Genomic DNA, 16564 nt, shown 5'->3' on the forward strand with positions numbered 1-16564 from the left:
GCATTGATTATAAGAGGTGACCCTTGATGGGGAATGATGGTACACACCTGTCATCCTGACTACTCTGGCGGCTCACGCGGGAGAATCTCAAGTTCAAGGCCAACCTGGGCACCATCTCAAAATAAAATTAAAAGGACTGGGGTATATAGCTCAGTGATAGAGCACTTGCCTAGTATGTGCAAAGCACTGGGTTCAATCCCTAGCCCCACAAAAGTTAAAAAAGAAGGAGAGAGAGAGAGCAAGCTAGAGGGAGGGAGACAGACGCTCTAACTTTTCTGAAAACCTTTATGTTTTAGGTGTAACTGGGAGTCTAATCCAAGTAGGTCACATCCTTCTCAACCTTCAAGGCTGTAGTTTCTTCCCCGTTTCCTCTCATGGACCCTCTCCACCACTTGAGATGGCTTCTCTTCCATCCCACCACCAAATCTGCCCTTGTCAGGTCACCCGTAGCTCCACCCAACTACATCCACTGATCAACTCTATTTTAGTCAACTTTTTTGCTGCTGTGACTACATGATCTGACCAGCACAACTTTAGAGGAGGAAAGATTTATTTGAGGGCTCATGGTTTCAGAGATTTTAGTCCATAGAAGGCAGGCTCCATTCCTTGGGGCTCAAGGTGAGGCAGGACATCATGGCGGAAGAGCGTGGCAGAGGGAAGCAGCTCACATCATCAGGAAGCAGGGAGAGAGAGAAAGACTCCACTCTCCAGATACAAAATATAGACCCCCAAAACCATGCCCCAATTCCCATCTCCTCCAGCCACACCCTACCACTTCAATTAATCCCATCAGGGATTAATTAGCTGATTAATCTCGTACCACTCATTCATTTCTCCTCTGAACCTCCCTGCATTGTCTCACGTGTGAGTTTTGGGGGACACCTCACCTCCAACCATAACAAACTCTCAGTTGGCATCTTACTAACCCAGCCATTGACACCATCCTTGTGGGAAATTCCTTCCTTTCTCTGCCTCCCCCAGAGCCTTCTCCGTTCTCTTCCTCATCCTCTCTCACTTCCTGACCCCATGCTGCCCAGTCCTCCATCCCTCCTGTCTCTCTGCAGCAGCTCCTCAGTGAATCTCTTCTTGCATGGCTTCCACCCGCCATCTTCCTGCAGTTCCAACACCTCCCTCACTTCCTCCTGCCCGTCCCTCATTGCTCCTTGGATGCCAAGTAGGCTTTGAAAACTTAACTTCTCTTCTCCACCCCCACCTTGCCCTACGCCATCTCCCCCTATGGCCTTTCTGCTTCTGCCTGCTTGGATGAAAACAGTAGACATTCTTTTTAAAAATTTGTCTTTTATTTTTCTATTTTTTTTAACCTTCTGGATTCCTCTCTTTTCTCTCACACCCTTACACCCCATCCTTTTGCAAATTCTATCAGCTCAATTTTAAAATTATACCTAAAATTCAATGCACAGCTGCCACCCTAGGAGGGCGGCATGAGTCACTCACCTACTTGGCCCTCCAGTTCTGCCCCAGCCCCTCACTAGCCTCTTCTCCATCCAGCTGTGGAGAGTGACCTTCCCCAGCATGTCAGATGAAATTGTTGGCTGCATAAAGTTACTTGCGACTCCTCCTCTCAGAGTCAAGCCAATGTCCTTACAGCCAGGGGCCCCTGCTGGCTCTTTGACTGCTCCTTCTCTTCTGCCCCGCTTGCTTGCTGGCCACCTCCAGCCAGGCGGGCCTCCCAGCTGGTCTCAGGTAGCCAGGCACACTCTGCCTCAGAGCCTCAGGGCCTTTGTCTGTGGAGCGTCTGGTGAGCTCTGTCCTCCCAGTTTTCCACATGGTTTGCCCTTCCTTTCCTTGAGTTCTTAAATGCTACCCTGACAGAGAGGCTTCCCTTACACTCCCCGAGTCCGTTTCTGTTGCTATAACAGAATGCCACAGGCCGGAAAACTCGTGAAGAATACGGTGAGAGGGTTCTTGCTGGTGGGACTCTGCAGAGTCCCCAGGCGGTCAGACAGCAACCCTGCCCTGCCAGTCACTTCTTAAAAAACCACTAATGCCCCTCCCTCATGACCCATCTCATCCAATGGCCTCCCAAAGGGCTCCCCTCAGACACCATTAACAGTGATTTTGGGGATTAAGTTGCCAGTAGGAGGATACAGGGGAAAGTCACATCCTGGAATCTGCCCCGCTCGCTCCCTCTGGTTTCCCGCAGGCACATGCTGTTCCCAGAGCCCTGACTTGTGTATGACTGGCCGTGTTTCAGGCCCTCCTGGACATCCGTGCGTAGAAAGGCGCCTCACCCCTAGCAGGCTTTCCGAGGTGGAGACGGAGTTCTGCCGTACCCCTGAAATCAGCATGGAGGATTATGTGTCCAGCGCCCGCCCGGCCCAGGCTGACTTCTGTCTGCCTCTTCTTCCAGGTCCATGGCTCTCCCGGGAAGAGTTCTGCTATGACTGCTGTGCCCTCGCGGAGCCAGCCACGCCCCTCTCGGCCACAGCCACGCCAGGCCCCCGCCCTGCCCCACCCATCCCTGGCCCCGGGTCACCATGGGCAGCGTCAGCAGCCTCATCTCCGGCCACAGCTTCCACAGCAAGCACTGCCGGGCCTCGCAGTACAAGCTACGCAAGTCCTCCCACCTCAAGAAGCTCAACCGCTACTCTGATGGCTTGCTGAGATTTGGCTTCTCCCAGGACTCCAGTCATGGCAAGTCCAGCTCCAAAATGGGCAAGAGCGAGGACTTCTTCTACATCAAGGTCAGCCAGAAGGCCCGGGGCTCCCATCGCCCAGATTACACGGCACTGTCCAGTGGGGACATCGGGGGCCAGGCCGGGGTGAACTTTGACCCATCCACTCCACCCAAGCTCATGCCCTTCTCCAATCAGCTAGAAATGGTAAGCGGGGGTCTCTGGCAAGGGTGGAGGACAGGAGTGGGGGGAGGGGGAATGGGAGGTGGGGTACAGTGGGTGCCTTTCTCTCCAAGAGGCCAAAGCAGCAGGGGGGAGGGGAGAAGGGCTCAGTCACATCACAGAGGTCAAAGGTCCGACAAGGAATGAAAGCTGATCAGTCCCCTGCGCTGGAAGTCCTGGGTCAGCCCTTCAGCCAAGAGCACCGGGGAGATTCAAGCCTTCCTGTGCTCTGCTGGGGTGTGCTTGGACTGTCAAGGCAGGACAAACAGTGGCATCTTCAAAGGCAGGGGGAAGACAGGGGGGTCAGTTATCCTCTGCAAGAGCAGCTGGGAGGAGTTAGCAGCGTATTCTTCCTGCAGACTCCTGGAGGTGAGTCTTCTCATTTGCTGCCCAGGTGCTGTAGCTTCTTGATCAAGCCAGGCCTGGCGGCATCTTCAGCTGAAGAAGGACTAGGATTTTTGTTTGAGCTAACAGTGTTGTAGGCAAAGAGTCCTGTGAATTCAGAAGTCCAGGCTTTAGGCCAGTGCAAGCACTCAGGTCCCAACAGTGGACACTGAAAACAATTTTCCTATCCAGTTCCTGCCTGCCCTATAGGAGTAAATCCATGGTTTTGATATACAGGTTGTGTATCCCTTATCCAAAATACTCAGGAGCAGAAGTGGAATATGCATGTACACATAATGAGATATCTTGGGGATGGGCCCAAGTCAACCATGAAACGTGTTTGTTCCATATACACCTTATGCACATAGCCCAACGGTAATTTTATACCACGTTTTTAATAATTTGTGCAATGAAATTCCAAGGCATGAAATTTTCCACTTGGGACCCCATGTCAGGGCTCAAAAAGTTTCTGATTTTGGAACATTTTGGATTTGGAATATTCAGATTCAGTTCAACTTGTACTAGGAAAGGGCCTGTTATGCTTGCCTTCCAAACAACGGGCTCGTCAACTGCAAAGTACTACCTACGGAAATCACGAGTTTAAAAGAGGACTGTTTCCGGTGATCCTCCCTGCCAGAGGAGGCTGTGATTGGCATTCTTGCCACAGGATGACCGGAAGTGACCACGCAGGGCAAGAGAGCATGTACCCCACGGGGAGGACGAGGAGGGAGAGTGCCCAGGGGACACTCGAATGACCTACACAAGACCACCTGCTTGTCCAGCCCAATGCCCTGACCTCACATAGAGACACCCAGGAGGAGGGCTGGGACAGACTGGCGGGTTGTTATGTCACAGAACAGTGCCGTTATGTTTGCATAAAGGACAACTCTACAGGACATTCCCCAGGTGCAGAGATTTCCTCCCTTTAAGACAGTTGCCACAATGGGCTGCTTCAGAGCCACGGGCGAGGCCGGCCATGGCTGCTGGCCTGGACTCTGAGCTCATGTCGCCCTGGGAGATCGGCGCACGTACCCCACGGGGAGGACGAGGAGGGAGAGTGCCCAGGGGACGCTCGAGGTCAATGTGGTTCTTTGCCTCCCCAGGGCTCAGACAAGGGGGCAGTGAGGCCCACGGCCTTCAAGCCCGTGCTGCCGCGATCGGGAACCGTCCTCCACTCTTCCCCTGAGAGTGCCAGCCACCAGCTGCACCTGGCCCCTCCGGACAAACCCAAGGAGCAGGAGCTGAAGCCCGGCCTGTGCTCTGGAGCGCTGTCCGACTCGGGCCGGAACTCCATGTCCAGCCTGCCCACGCACAGCACCAGCAGCAGCTACCAGCTGGACCCACTGGTCACGCCTGTGGGGCCCGCCAGCCGCTTCGGGGGTTCGGCCCACAACATCACGCAGGGCGTCGTCCTGCAGGACAGCAACATGATGAGCCTGAAGGCTCTGTCGTTCTCCGACGGCGGCAGCAAGCTGGCCCACCCGGGCAAGGCGGACAAGGGCTCCTCGTGCGTGCGCTCCCCCATCGCCACGGACCAGTGCGCCCTGCAGGAGCTGGAGCAGAAGCTGCTGCAGCGGGAGAGCGCCCTGCAGAAGCTGCAGCGCAGCTTCGAGGAGAAGGAGTTCAGCCCGGGCCAGGCCTTCGAGGAGCGGCCGCGGCGCGGCAGGGACGAGCTGGAGGGCCCGGAGCCCAAGGGCGGCAGCAAGCTGAAGCAGGCCTCCCAGAAGAACCAGCGCACGCAGCAGGTGCTGCACCTACAGGTGCTGCAGCTGCAGCAGGAGAAGCGGCAGCTGCGGCAGGAGCTCGAGAGCCTCATGAAGGAGCAGGACCTGCTGGAGACCAAGCTCAGGTCCTACGAGCGCGAGAAGACCAACTTCGCCCCCGCGCTGGAGGAGACCCAGTGGGAGGTGAGGCTGCACCCCAGTCCTGGGCTGGGGAGGGCCAGCCGGCTGTGTCTGTCCGCAGACGGTAGAGGGCCAGCTGTGTGACCTAGGGAAGGGCTCCCTGTAACGGGGATGCACTCAGCTCCGGGGGCCCTCCTCTGTCCCCACCGTCACCCCTGTGACCCTAGGACTGAGATGACAGGCTGAGTTATTGGGGAAGCAGGACACCCAAGGCCTCGCCAGGCTGTCTGAGGGCAGAACTCACTTCACCTGCTCACCGGAAGTTCAAAAGGACAGCTAGCCACACCTGCGTTCATCAGGTCCAAGGACCCAAGAGAGGGTAGAGCGTTCGTTGCTCTCAAGGGAAAGGACCCCACCCACTCATAAGAGTGACCATTTAGTGGCAGGTCTCAGTGACAGAGGAGCCCCCTTCCCCCAGGAGAAGTGTAGGTGGAGCCTCCGCTTGGTGAGTTGAGATGGGCACACAGGAGAGGAAGGAAGCACACGCATGTGCAAACGTGCACACACACGCATGCTCAGACACACTCGGGAGCGGGGCGCCTGGGCCTGGCCTGGCTGTGGGGCGATTGCTGGCACTGCACCCCTGGCTGGAACACAGCGTCTCTCACTGAACAGCCCCGGGGGTGGGAGGGCAGGTGGGGTGTGCACACAGCAGTGATGTCATTGACCCCTGCCGGGGAAGCATGCGGGCCCTGTGTCTAGATCAGCAGCAGGCCAAGGTGGGGTGGCCCACCTCAGCAACATCTGATCACCCCAGAGCTTCCTGTCCTTGTCCTGGAAAGTGAGGTGACAGGGTTCTCAGGAGAAGAGAAGGGATCATTTCCATGGGAGAGATGGGAGGGGGTCTTGCCAGGTGAGAAGGAAGGGTCTCTTTCTGTCCCGCCAAGTTTCCTAAACAGAAAAGAGAAAGAGCTACAGGTGAAGCCTGTCATCATCCCATCTGCGTGGTCACAGCAGGCCCACCCAGCCCTTGTTCTCAGTCACTCTGGCGCTTTGCAGAGATGTGTAGTGAGTGCTGACCCTCAGCCTCCATCCTTGTCCAGTCAGCAGCTAGATGGACATTGCTGTGATCCTGTTCCCAGCTTGTGCCATCAGGGTACTTGGAAAATCAGTAAAACTAAATAAAGAATGTAGCTGGGTGTGGTGGCCCATGCCTATAATCCCAGTGACTCGGGAGGCCAAGGCAGGAGGATCGCGAGTTCAAAGCCAGCCTCAGCAAATTAGTGAGGCGCTTAGTAACTCAGCAAGATCCTGTCTCTAAATAAAATATAAAAAAGGGCTGGGGGTGTGACTCAGTGGTTAAGCACCTCTGGTTCAATCCCCAGTACCTAACAAACAAACAAACAAACAAAAATATGTAGAGAGACACAACTATATTTCCAACTACTCAGAAGGATCACAACTTCAACACCAGCCTCGGCAACTTAGTAAGGGCTAGGGACATAGTTCATTGGTAGAACACCTCTGGGTTCAATCCCCAGTACTGCAAAAAGTAAGTAACAGTGAAACTGACGTAATAATGACATATCATTCTAAACCTACTTATTCTAATTTACAGAGTTTATTAAGTGCCAAGTTCTCTCTTCTAATCCTTGCAGTTACTCTCTGCAGTAGGTATTGTTACTATTCCTCGATTTACAATTAAGGAAACTGAGACCCAGAAAGACTATGATAGCAAAGAGCTAGTTAAGTGATTTGACCTAGGTCTGACACATATTAAGGATCAGAGTCAAGATTTGATCCTATGGTGTGGACCCAGAGTTCACATTTTCAATAACTACACCATATTGCCACCATGTTAACGCATCCAGGATCACCCAGATCATAAGCCACCAAGTCAGGTTCAAAACCAGCCCAGGATTTCACCATGTGCTGCCCCCACCCCCCGCCCCCAGGAAACAAATGCAGGCTTGGTGTGTGAGTTAGCTTTCTGTCACTATAGCAAAATACCTGAGATAATTAGCTTATAAAGAGAAAAGGTTATGTTTGACTCACAGTTTTGGAGGTTCCAGTCTAATGATCAATTGGTCCCTTTGGCTTTGGGCCTATGAGAGGCAGCACATCATGGTAGGAGTGTGTGATGGAGCAAAACCACCCACCTCAAAACAAGGGAGCCAAAGAGAAAGTGGGGAGGAGGCCAGGGTTCCACAACCCTCGTCTAGAGCATCCCCCCAATGACCTAAAGACCTCTTACCAGGCCCCACTTCTAAAAGGTTCCACCATCTCTCAGTAGCACCTCCTGGGGACCAGGCATTTACACATGGGCCTTGGGTGACATTCAAGATCCAACCTATAGCACTTGGCCTTGGAAAGGGATGCTTGGCCCCACTCATGCATGGTGGGTGGCTGAATCTCCTCTGGACTGGGCAGTGTTTCCTCAGGAGCAAGGAGGAGCTTCCACTGGGAGGGGAAAGTGAGCAAATACGAAGGTGACTTCCAGTCTTTTTCCAAGAGTCCATTCTGCTGAGTGCAGGCCTTGGCCTCTATCCATGGTCTCCTGTTGAGCCTCTCAGTGGCCAAGACTCCAGAAACAACACGTGGCTTTGGTTTTCATCACTGCTTTTTTTTTTTTTTTTTTCCTTAAACCAGGGATTGAACCCATGGGGGACTTAACCACTGGGTCACATCCCTAGACCTTTTTTTTTTTTTTTTTTTTTTTAAAGAGACAGGGTCTTGCTTTTAAGTTGCTTAGGGCCTGGCTAAATGATTGAGGGTGGCTTTGAACTTGCGATCCTCCTGCCTCAGCCTCCTAGTCATCATTGCTTTTGGCCCAACTCTGATGGGTTGTAGGTGTGGCAGTGGAGGACGGGTGGGGCAGGGAAGAGGGCTGTAGCTCATGGTCTGGCAGATACCTGCTGGGCACTGTGTGACAGCCAGGCTGTGCCCGTCACTGGGGTACAGCAGGGCAGCATGAGAGGAGAGGCGAGGGCTGGGTGTGTGCAGGGGTGAGGTCAGAGGGCTTGGCACAGAAGCCAGCATCAGGTGAGCAATGGAGTTGACAGCAGTAGGCAGAGTAGACCATTGATCTTTGAGTTGCATGTGGCCATGGCTTTGGGCAGAAACTGCGATCTGGACTCTGAATTGAGGGTGAGTCAGTCACTGGAGAAACCAAGATGTGTAGGAGAACCAAAAGATCCTCAAAGAGGGCTGCACCCCCGGGTGGCCCAGGCACCATGCTTGGGAACTGTAGCTCCAGGCAGCCTCGGACAGGAGCAGCTTGGTCCCTCTAGGCAGTTTAGATGTCCCTTCACCCCGGGCAGGGACACTCATGTCTGGCACTGTCTCTCCACCCCACCTCTGGCAGGTGTGCCAGAAGTCAGGCGAGATCTCCCTCCTCAAACAGCAGCTCAAGGAGTCCCAGACCGAGGTGAACGCCAAGGCCAGCGAGATCCTCAGTCTGAAGGCGCAGCTGAAGGACACCCGGGGCAGGCTGGAGGGCATGGAGCTGAAGACGCAGGACCTGGAGAGCGCCCTGCGCACCAAGGGCCTGGAGCTGGAGGTCTGCGAGAACGAGCTGCAGCGCAAGAAGAACGAGGCCGAGCTGCTCCGGGAGAAGGTGAACCTGCTGGAGCAGGAGCTGCAGGAGCTGCGGGCCCAGCAGGCCCGGCAGCGCGAGGCCGCCGCGCTGGGGCCGGGAGCCACGCCCACCTTCTCGGAGGACATCCCCGCCCTGCAGCGGGAGCTGGAGCGGCTGCGGGCTGAGCTCAGGGAGGAGAGGCAGGGCCACGACCAGATGTCCTCGGGCTTCCAGCACGAGCGGCAGGTGTGGAAGGAGGAGAAGGAGAAGGTGATCCAGTACCAGAAGCAACTGCAGCAGAGCTACCTGGCCATGTACCAGCGCAACCAGCGCCTGGAGAAGGCCCTGCAGCAGCTGACCCGTGGGGACGGGCCCGGGGAGCCCTTTGAGATTGACCTGGAAGGGGCTGACATCCCCTACGAGGACATCATAGCCACTGAGATCTGAGGGAACGCCTGAGGGAGCGAGGGCTGGGGACCTGGCGCCGGGAGGCCAGGGCCAAGCCTGTTGGAGGAGAGCCCCCTCCCGTCTCAGCTGCTCAGCAACTCGGGCCTCTGAGAGAAGCCACTTCCTGGGCACAGGTCCAGGAGCCACACGTGGTGGGCAGGGGTCAGGATGTGACTCTTCCTTCCCTTCCCCCGCCTGTTCCAGCCTCAGCAACTGGACCTCAGGCGCTGACCCCCATCCCCCGGCTCTCCCAGAGTTGGGTGCAGGGATCTCCATGCACTGGTTAAGGGCTTCCTAAACCTTGGTCTTTGTTCCAAACAGTGAGAGAAACCCTCCTCCAGGGAAGGGGACAGCTGCTGTGAAGGCCCAGTGGCCATGCCAGGGACAGAAGCTCCCTTCCGAGTCTTACCCCCAAGTCTGTTTAATCCCCTGGACACATCAGGATGCCTTGGGAATAGAAAGAAGCCATGGTGACCAGAAGCCTTGGAGTCTTATCATAAGCTGAGCTGTTCTCTGGCCTCAGGTGCAGGGTTGGGTGGGGCGCAGAGAATCTGCAGCCCATCGAGCCACAGAAGGGAGGAGAAGCCGGGCGCCCTAGCTGTGTGGAGCCTCGTGAGACCTGCAGGGGTCTGGGGCCGGGGCAGCGGAACAGCAAGAACCAGTGGGTGCAGCGCCCAACTGGTGTTGCCGTCTTCGAGCAGCTGGTGGCCTTTGTCCTCAGTGACCACTCTTCCTAAAGCCATAGACACTGAGACCCTGGGGTGGGTGCTGGGAAAGGAGCACGGAGGGAATGGCTTTCAGCTGTCCCGGGGGCACCTCCCAATCTTTCCCAGTGGAGCAGAGGCAGGGAAGCCCCTGACTGGATCAGCTGGCCAGTGGCCCCTCTGCAAGGTTTTTCCTTCCCAAGCATCAAATTTTGCTTGGATCCAGATGGTACACCTGCGATCTGGGCACTTCCCTCTTTTGCCCATGGCCCCATTCGGGGGCATCTCTTCCCCCTTAGCATCCTTGGTGCTAAGTTCTGAGTCTTCACAGATTAGGATTGTCCCCAGGGTGTTGGCAGGCTAGAGCCCCAGCAGGGAGGATAGCAAGGATATAGGGTAGGGGGCACACACAGCCTTCCGAACAAACAGCCCCACCACCTGCCGTCCTCCCCCACCTGGAGCCTCACAGGAGCCCCTGGCTGTAAAGAACGCAGAGAGAGCACCCCTTCCTTCCTTGGGGGCACTGTGGGAGGCTGGGGTTTCTCCTTTGAACAGGTCCGGAGCTGGGTGAAGAGAATAGTTGCTTGGTTCAGGGAATTTTCTTTCTTCTTCTTTTTTTTTTTCCCTTTCTTGTCTTTTCAGAAACAAGCCAGATCTAGCAGGCAGCCAGGCTGCTCCATCTATTTTTGCTTCTAACCACAGCTGCTGTTGGTAGGAAAGCCAGCCCCTGCTGGATCCCTGTGTCTCCTGCGTGTCTGCTGAGAGGGGCTAGGGTGTGGGAGAGGCCAGGTTGGGAGAGTCTGGGTTCTCCACCGTCTGGGAACAATCCCCAGTTCTGCTTCCTGGATGCTGGCCTGAGCGGTCTGGGCTGGGCGTGGGGGCTGCTTTCTTTGCATCACATCTTGCAGTAGGTGTGAGCTGGGGGCAGGGCACCAACCCCGTGGCTAGCGCTGCCTTCTGTTCTCGGGGCTCACTGCCCCTGTCCTGTGTCCACTCCTGACAGAGGAAGTCCTTTGGAATTTCAAACCATTGCTCTTAGTCATGGATGAGACTTGAGGCTGGGACGGATAGGCCCGGAGCCTCCTCCACACCCAGAGGACAGTGCCCTGCACTGAGCACAGTTTAGACCCAGTTAAAGATGGCCCAGGCCTTGTCCCATGGCCGTTGTTTCCTCCATCTCCACCAGCCTGTGCCTTGAGTCCTTTCTCCCAGTGAGACTGCTCCACAGAGAGAGGGAGAAGGAAACTGATTGCCTCCCGTCCCCCACCCTGACCCCGGAGCAGCCAGAAGCCCAGCACTCTGCCCTCAGACCGGGCCTGAGAAGAGCTGATGCTAAGGCCAAGGCAGGCACTTGGGGACAAAGCCTGTTCACCACCTCATTGTGTGTGGCCCCACTCACAGGGACATCCACCTTCCCCATGGCCCTGCCCCAGCCCATCCCAGAGACGTCCACCCAGGCCTTGTCCAGCATCCAAGATGGCAGATGCCTTCCCTGGGCTGCCACAGCCCAAGGCCCCAGGGTAGCCTAAGGTGGCACCAGACGCAAGTGTCCTATAACTTAGCAACCTGGCCTTCCAGAGGGTTCCCTCCCTTCCCTGTTGAAAGGTCCTTTGCTACTCTTGGGCCACCCTAAGCCCAGCCTCTCTGAGGGAGGCTCTGAACAGCAAGGTTGAGCAGGGCGTGGGGAGTGCGGGCTCAGGGCAGGAGCTCGGCGAGCTTGTTCACTCAGACCCACACTCCGACCCACACTCTGCCCCCCAAAAGCTGCCTGGCCTGAGGATGCTCCAGTTCTCTGCAAAGAGCCTCATTCCACACCACCCACCAAGGAGGGACCGCCTGGGGCCTCAGAGTAGCCTCGAAGCATGTTCTTCACAGCCCCGGGGCACTGAGCTAGCTGGGGCTGGAGGCTTGGCATCCTTGCCCTGAGAGGGCTTTGCTGAGCTCTTGCCCCTGGCCCCGGCCTGGGCCATCTCTTAAGTGAGAGTCACCCTAAGAGAAGTCAGGCTGCCCGGGAACAGCGGTTCCAACTGGGAGTCTGGGTCCCTGGCGGTCCTCAGGCAAGCTGGGCCCCCCCGCAGAAGCTAGCTTCACATGGACTGGCATTTGGAAGACTATGTACATAGTTCTTTTTCTTTGTTGTTTCTGGTTTGCTTTGCTTTTGACAGCTTCGTTTTATTTGTTTTTTGATGTCACTTTTTGGCCATGTAAACTATTTCTGGTAATTTTATGTTTTTATTTATGAATAAAGAATGCCATTTCTCATGCCCTCCACAGCTACTTCTGTCTCCCCCAGCTCCTCTCCTCTGCTTCAGTGGGCTGTGGCCACTCCTTGAGACTCCCTTTGGAACAAGAATGGCCATGTCCCTTCCTGCCAGCCAGGGAGGAGAGGAAGCCTCGGAGAAGGCAGCCTAGGAAGTGAAGGCAGGGGCCTGGGGCCAGACAGACCTTGAGCTGGTCCTGCCCCTCACCAGCCCCTGACCTCCTCTGCGACATGGGTCCTGGGCCCACCCAGAAAAAGGCAGGAGGGACCAGGGGACAAGTGCTTCGCAGAGTCACAGGACTCCCTCCAAGACAGCCCAGCCCCCTGCCAACTCCCCACCAGCTGCTCCCCTCACAAGCCAACTCCTTGCTGGGTTGCATATGGCCTCTTGGCAAGAGACCAGGGTGGTTTTTGTTGCCACCACCCCAGGCCCTAGTTGGAAGGTGCTGCCACCACGGTGGCCATCTGTCCCGCCTGCCCAGTACCAGTTCACCTTGACAAGCATTCCCCACTGCTCTGGCCTGTCACTCAGGTGCAGGAGGCAAGAGGGACATATGAGGAGGGAATTTAAAACTCAAGGCTGCAGTAGAGCCTGTGGGTCCCAGGGCAATGCCCTCGAGTTGGGAAGGTCGGCAGGGGCTGGTGTCTAGGGATGGTGGCAGGCAGGGCATGACCCTGGGTCAGGTGGGACATAGAGGAGTGGGGGAGGACGGAAAAGGGGAGACATGGATCTCCAGGACGGTGTTGGCATGGGGAGCACAGGCTCCCTGCCCCAGCCCAGGAGGAAAGGGCAGTGGGTGCTGGACCTGAGGAAAGCTGGGCTGCAGCGGCCCTGAGAAGAGGCAGAACCAGGACGAGACTCCCTGGGATTCAAGAGCTGCAGCTGTGGAGCAAAGGGATCATGCCAGGCCAGGGTTGCCTCCAGGTCTTCCTTCCACACCTGGCCCACCGGGGGCACGCTGTTCATGGGCCACCCCACTGGGACGTCCTCCCACCACCACACCCTTGGGCAGCCACGGTACCCGGTGACACTCAGCAGAAGGGATGCCCTGCCAGTTTCCACCTTGGTGTAGGAGGCCCGGCCCCTTCCACCCTGATACTCTGTGAGCGGCCGCCCTGCTGGAGAGTCCACAAGGAGCAGAAGGGCCCCTGTCCCAGCATCGAGCTAGCTTCCCCTCCAACTGAGCATGGCTAAGTGGACTGAGCCACCCAGAATGCAGCCCACGCCACGTGGGGCAGAGCCTGGCTCCCCACACAGCCTGCCAGGGTCCTGCCCCACCTCCGCCCAGCACTTTCAAAGGCAGCATTTTTAAGTAACTCAAGTCAGGGTGATCCATCACAAGGTCTAGAAATAGATGAAAAACGCCCTCCAGAACCCTCTTCTTGCCACCCCACCAGCTTCTGTCCATCCCAAGGATTAGGAATAACATCAAAGCAGAGACCCTGGAAGGGCAGGGGCAGGGCCAAGGCTGCCCCAGCTGGAGGGGCAGCAGAAACTCCAGTGTCCTGTCAGGTCCCAACCCTTAGTCCTGAAGCATTCCTACCTCATCATTCTAGAAAAAAATAAAAAGAACAAAAGAGAGAGCGAGACAGGAAAAGAGAGACTCCTTCCCCTGAGAAGCAGCAGCTCGGTCCTCAGCCTCCGCCAGCATCCGTGACACCGTTCCGGGTATTTTTATCCAGCCTCAGACTCGCGCACAAGCGCTGCTTCCCCGGGCGGCCTAGGCACAGGAGTCTTCTCCGTTACTTCATGAAGGTCATGCTGCCCCAAGTTTCTCCCCCACCCAGGTGTCACCCGGTCTGAAGTACCACCATTCATTCGTGCATATATCCATTCAGTAAACACTTCTCCCACTCCCACGTCATGCCAAACCCTGTTCTAGAAACAGAGAGAACTAAAGCAGTCAAGGTCCTAGCTCCTGGAAGCAGACGAGAAAATAAGATAATGTTCCATTACCATGAGTGTCACAGAGGACACAGGCAGGGTGGTCTTGCAGGCAACTGGCTTTGGTACATGGAAAAAGTTGGAGAGCCACAGGGATTTCCACATTTTGCGAGACTGTGCCAGCCACTGTCTTCCTGGAGTGCGTGGAATTCTCCCTCTTCTCAGAGCCTCGGCAGACCCCTGACCAGCTTCCTTTCCTGACCTTGACCGCCCCTCCCCCCACACCTCTCCCCGAGCACCCTGCAACCTTGCCTTCCTCCCACCGCCTCCCCTGGAGACCCCTGAGAAGCCTCCAGCATTAAACATCACTCTCCCACACCTGAGAACAAAAGATGGCATTCTGTGAAAGGCCCCATCCTTAGGGGGCTGCTGGAATCCAAGAGCTTCTTTTGAGGTCACTTGGTTAAGAAATGCTCTGCTTAAGGAGCGCATCCAGGATGTCCATTGCTGCTGTCGTTTGGGGAGGGGTCTGCCTCAGGGGCAGCAAGCGGGAGGTTGTTCAGCCTGGGCACGTTCCAGACCTTGCCTGCTCATCTGCATTCCACGGATCTCTCCCTGCACTTTGGAAAGAGGTCGATTCCTAGCCCACCATCGCCTTCTCTACCCACTCCGACCTGGTGCTGTAAGATAAGCCCCTCCTGAAAGCCTCCCCCTTTTCTTCCTCCTCCATCGGCCCAGCTGAGGTTGTCCAAAGAATCACAGAACAGCCACGACATCTTAGGTTCCTTCAAATGCCAGCCGCCTCTGATTCACAAAAGCAGGGTTCAGAAAGAAAAGAGGGCATTCCCCGGGTGACAGCTGGTCACCTTACCAGCTCTAGTAGCCCCTCAGGTTTCTTTGTTCCCACTCTGGTCGATTGACTTGCCCATGCCCAGTACTCAGGTTTAAGCCCCTATGTGCTTCCATGAAGCCCCTTTTCTGCTCAAAACTGTCAGTGGCTCCCCACTCGTCTTAGAATAAAGTTCAGTCCCTCAACTGGCTTTCAGGTCTCTCCATTTTATGTTTCCAGTACCTATGGTGGCAAATCTGAATCTAACCACAGAGACCAGAGGGTTCCCTAAACATCCCATCTACCGTCACTACGAGTTCCGTCCACCAAGTGGAATTCCTCTGTCAGACCCCACTCTGCCATCTAGCCCTGCGCTCTATCCTGAGAGGCAGCCTGGTGCCGCTGCAGAATCAGAGTTGGCAGAGTTCACCTCCAGACCCGTCTGTGGCCGAGCTGTGTGACATTAGATAAATTGCTTAATCTCTCTGTGCTGCAGAGGGTTGTATTTTGTTTTTGGTTTTGGTACCAGGGCGCTTAACCATGAGCCACATCCCCCGCCCAGCCCTTTTTAATTTTTTTTATTTTGAAGACAGGGTCTCCTTAAATTGCTGGCAGCCTCGCTAAATTGTGGAGGCTGATTTTGCACTCACGAGCCTCCTGCCTCCGTCTTGGGAGACACTGGGATTACAGGTGTGCACCACTGCACTGGGCCAGAGAGTGGTTTTGATAATTTAATGCAATAATACCCAATAAAAGTCAGCTGAAATACTGCGAGTATTACTGTTCCTGTGACTGCAGTGTGTTGTGACTGTAATCATTATTGTTTGCAAGTATATCGTCCCTGTTTCCAGCCGCGATGAGCTCAGTGGCGCCCCGCTCTCGGGCCTGGCAAAGCTCCACCCTATGAGAAGAGCTGACTTTATTCTGATCAGCTGTCTCTCCAGCAGTCTGCAGTCTTTTCTCCTTGGCTTTCAACTCCAGAAGGCTGGTTTGTGGGGGGAGAAAGCCCCTGGGAGAGAGGGCGCAGCTCGGGGAAGAAAGAAACAAAGAGGGATTAGCTGGGGGTGTGGTTGGAGCAGCCTGGACTGGACACCAACCCTGGCCCAAGAGGGGGCCGGTTAGAGCCCTGCAGCTCTCTCCACCCTGCAGGCCTGAGCCTCCGCGTGTGCACATGCAGGCACAGCTCCTGCTTCGTCCCCGCTTCTCCCCCCACGGCCCCACTGCCTCAATCACAGCTGATTGAGAGCTAAGGAGGCGCACGACAGCATTCCTAATCAGTGACAGGTGAGGCTAATTCAACCCACAGTCCAAAAATAGCAGGACACTTGGCTTCCCCTTGCTGGGTTGGTTCTTCCAGACAGAAGCTCACGGGGCTCAGGGAAAAGGGGGTGCTACTCACAGGAGGAGAAGAGAAGCCTGCTGATGTCACAGGCCAACCCTCTCGTGCTCCCGGGTGGACACGGTGGCTCAGAGAGGTCTCGTTGACACGGATCTCATCCGGGTGCCCAGTTGCAACTCCAGGTCTGCACAGCTCTTGTTCTGGGGCCAAGGTGCCCACAGCAGCGCCCACACCCAAACACCCAGACCACCCTCCTCCTACCATGGCCCAACACACCAACGGAGAGGCCCAGCCTCCCCGCAACCTATCCCCTTCCAACCACAGAGCCTTGAAAATTCACCCTTAGAGAGGCGTCTTTGACTTGAGCTCTCAGAAGTAAGACTGCAGCAAGAAGCGCCCTCTGAGTTAGTGGTGGCCCTTTTTTTTCCTTTTTTTTT

The 16564-nt window shown here is 55.9% G+C and overlaps 1 protein-coding gene across 3 annotated transcripts in view; it reads left to right on the plus strand.

Annotated features, from left to right (window-relative positions):
- The window catches only part of Lzts1 (leucine zipper tumor suppressor 1), a 54007-nt gene extending 41935 nt beyond the window's left edge, over window positions 1-12072 (plus strand). For all 3 annotated transcript variants that reach the window (XM_047551456.1, XM_047551457.1, XM_047551458.1), the window contains exons 2-4: window positions 2372-2843; window positions 4346-5149; window positions 8451-12072. In XM_047551456.1, the coding sequence (XP_047407412.1) occupies window positions 2499-2843; window positions 4346-5149; window positions 8451-9110 (1809 nt within the window). In that variant the 5' untranslated portion in view covers window positions 2372-2498 and the 3' untranslated portion in view covers window positions 9111-12072. The remainder of the gene's footprint in view (window positions 1-2371; window positions 2844-4345; window positions 5150-8450) is intronic.
- The last annotated feature ends 4492 nt before the right edge of the window (window positions 12073-16564 follow it).

This window comes from Sciurus carolinensis, chromosome 4 (genome assembly GCF_902686445.1).
Source record: "Sciurus carolinensis chromosome 4, mSciCar1.2, whole genome shotgun sequence".
Lineage (NCBI taxonomy): Eukaryota > Metazoa > Chordata > Mammalia > Rodentia > Sciuridae > Sciurus > Sciurus carolinensis.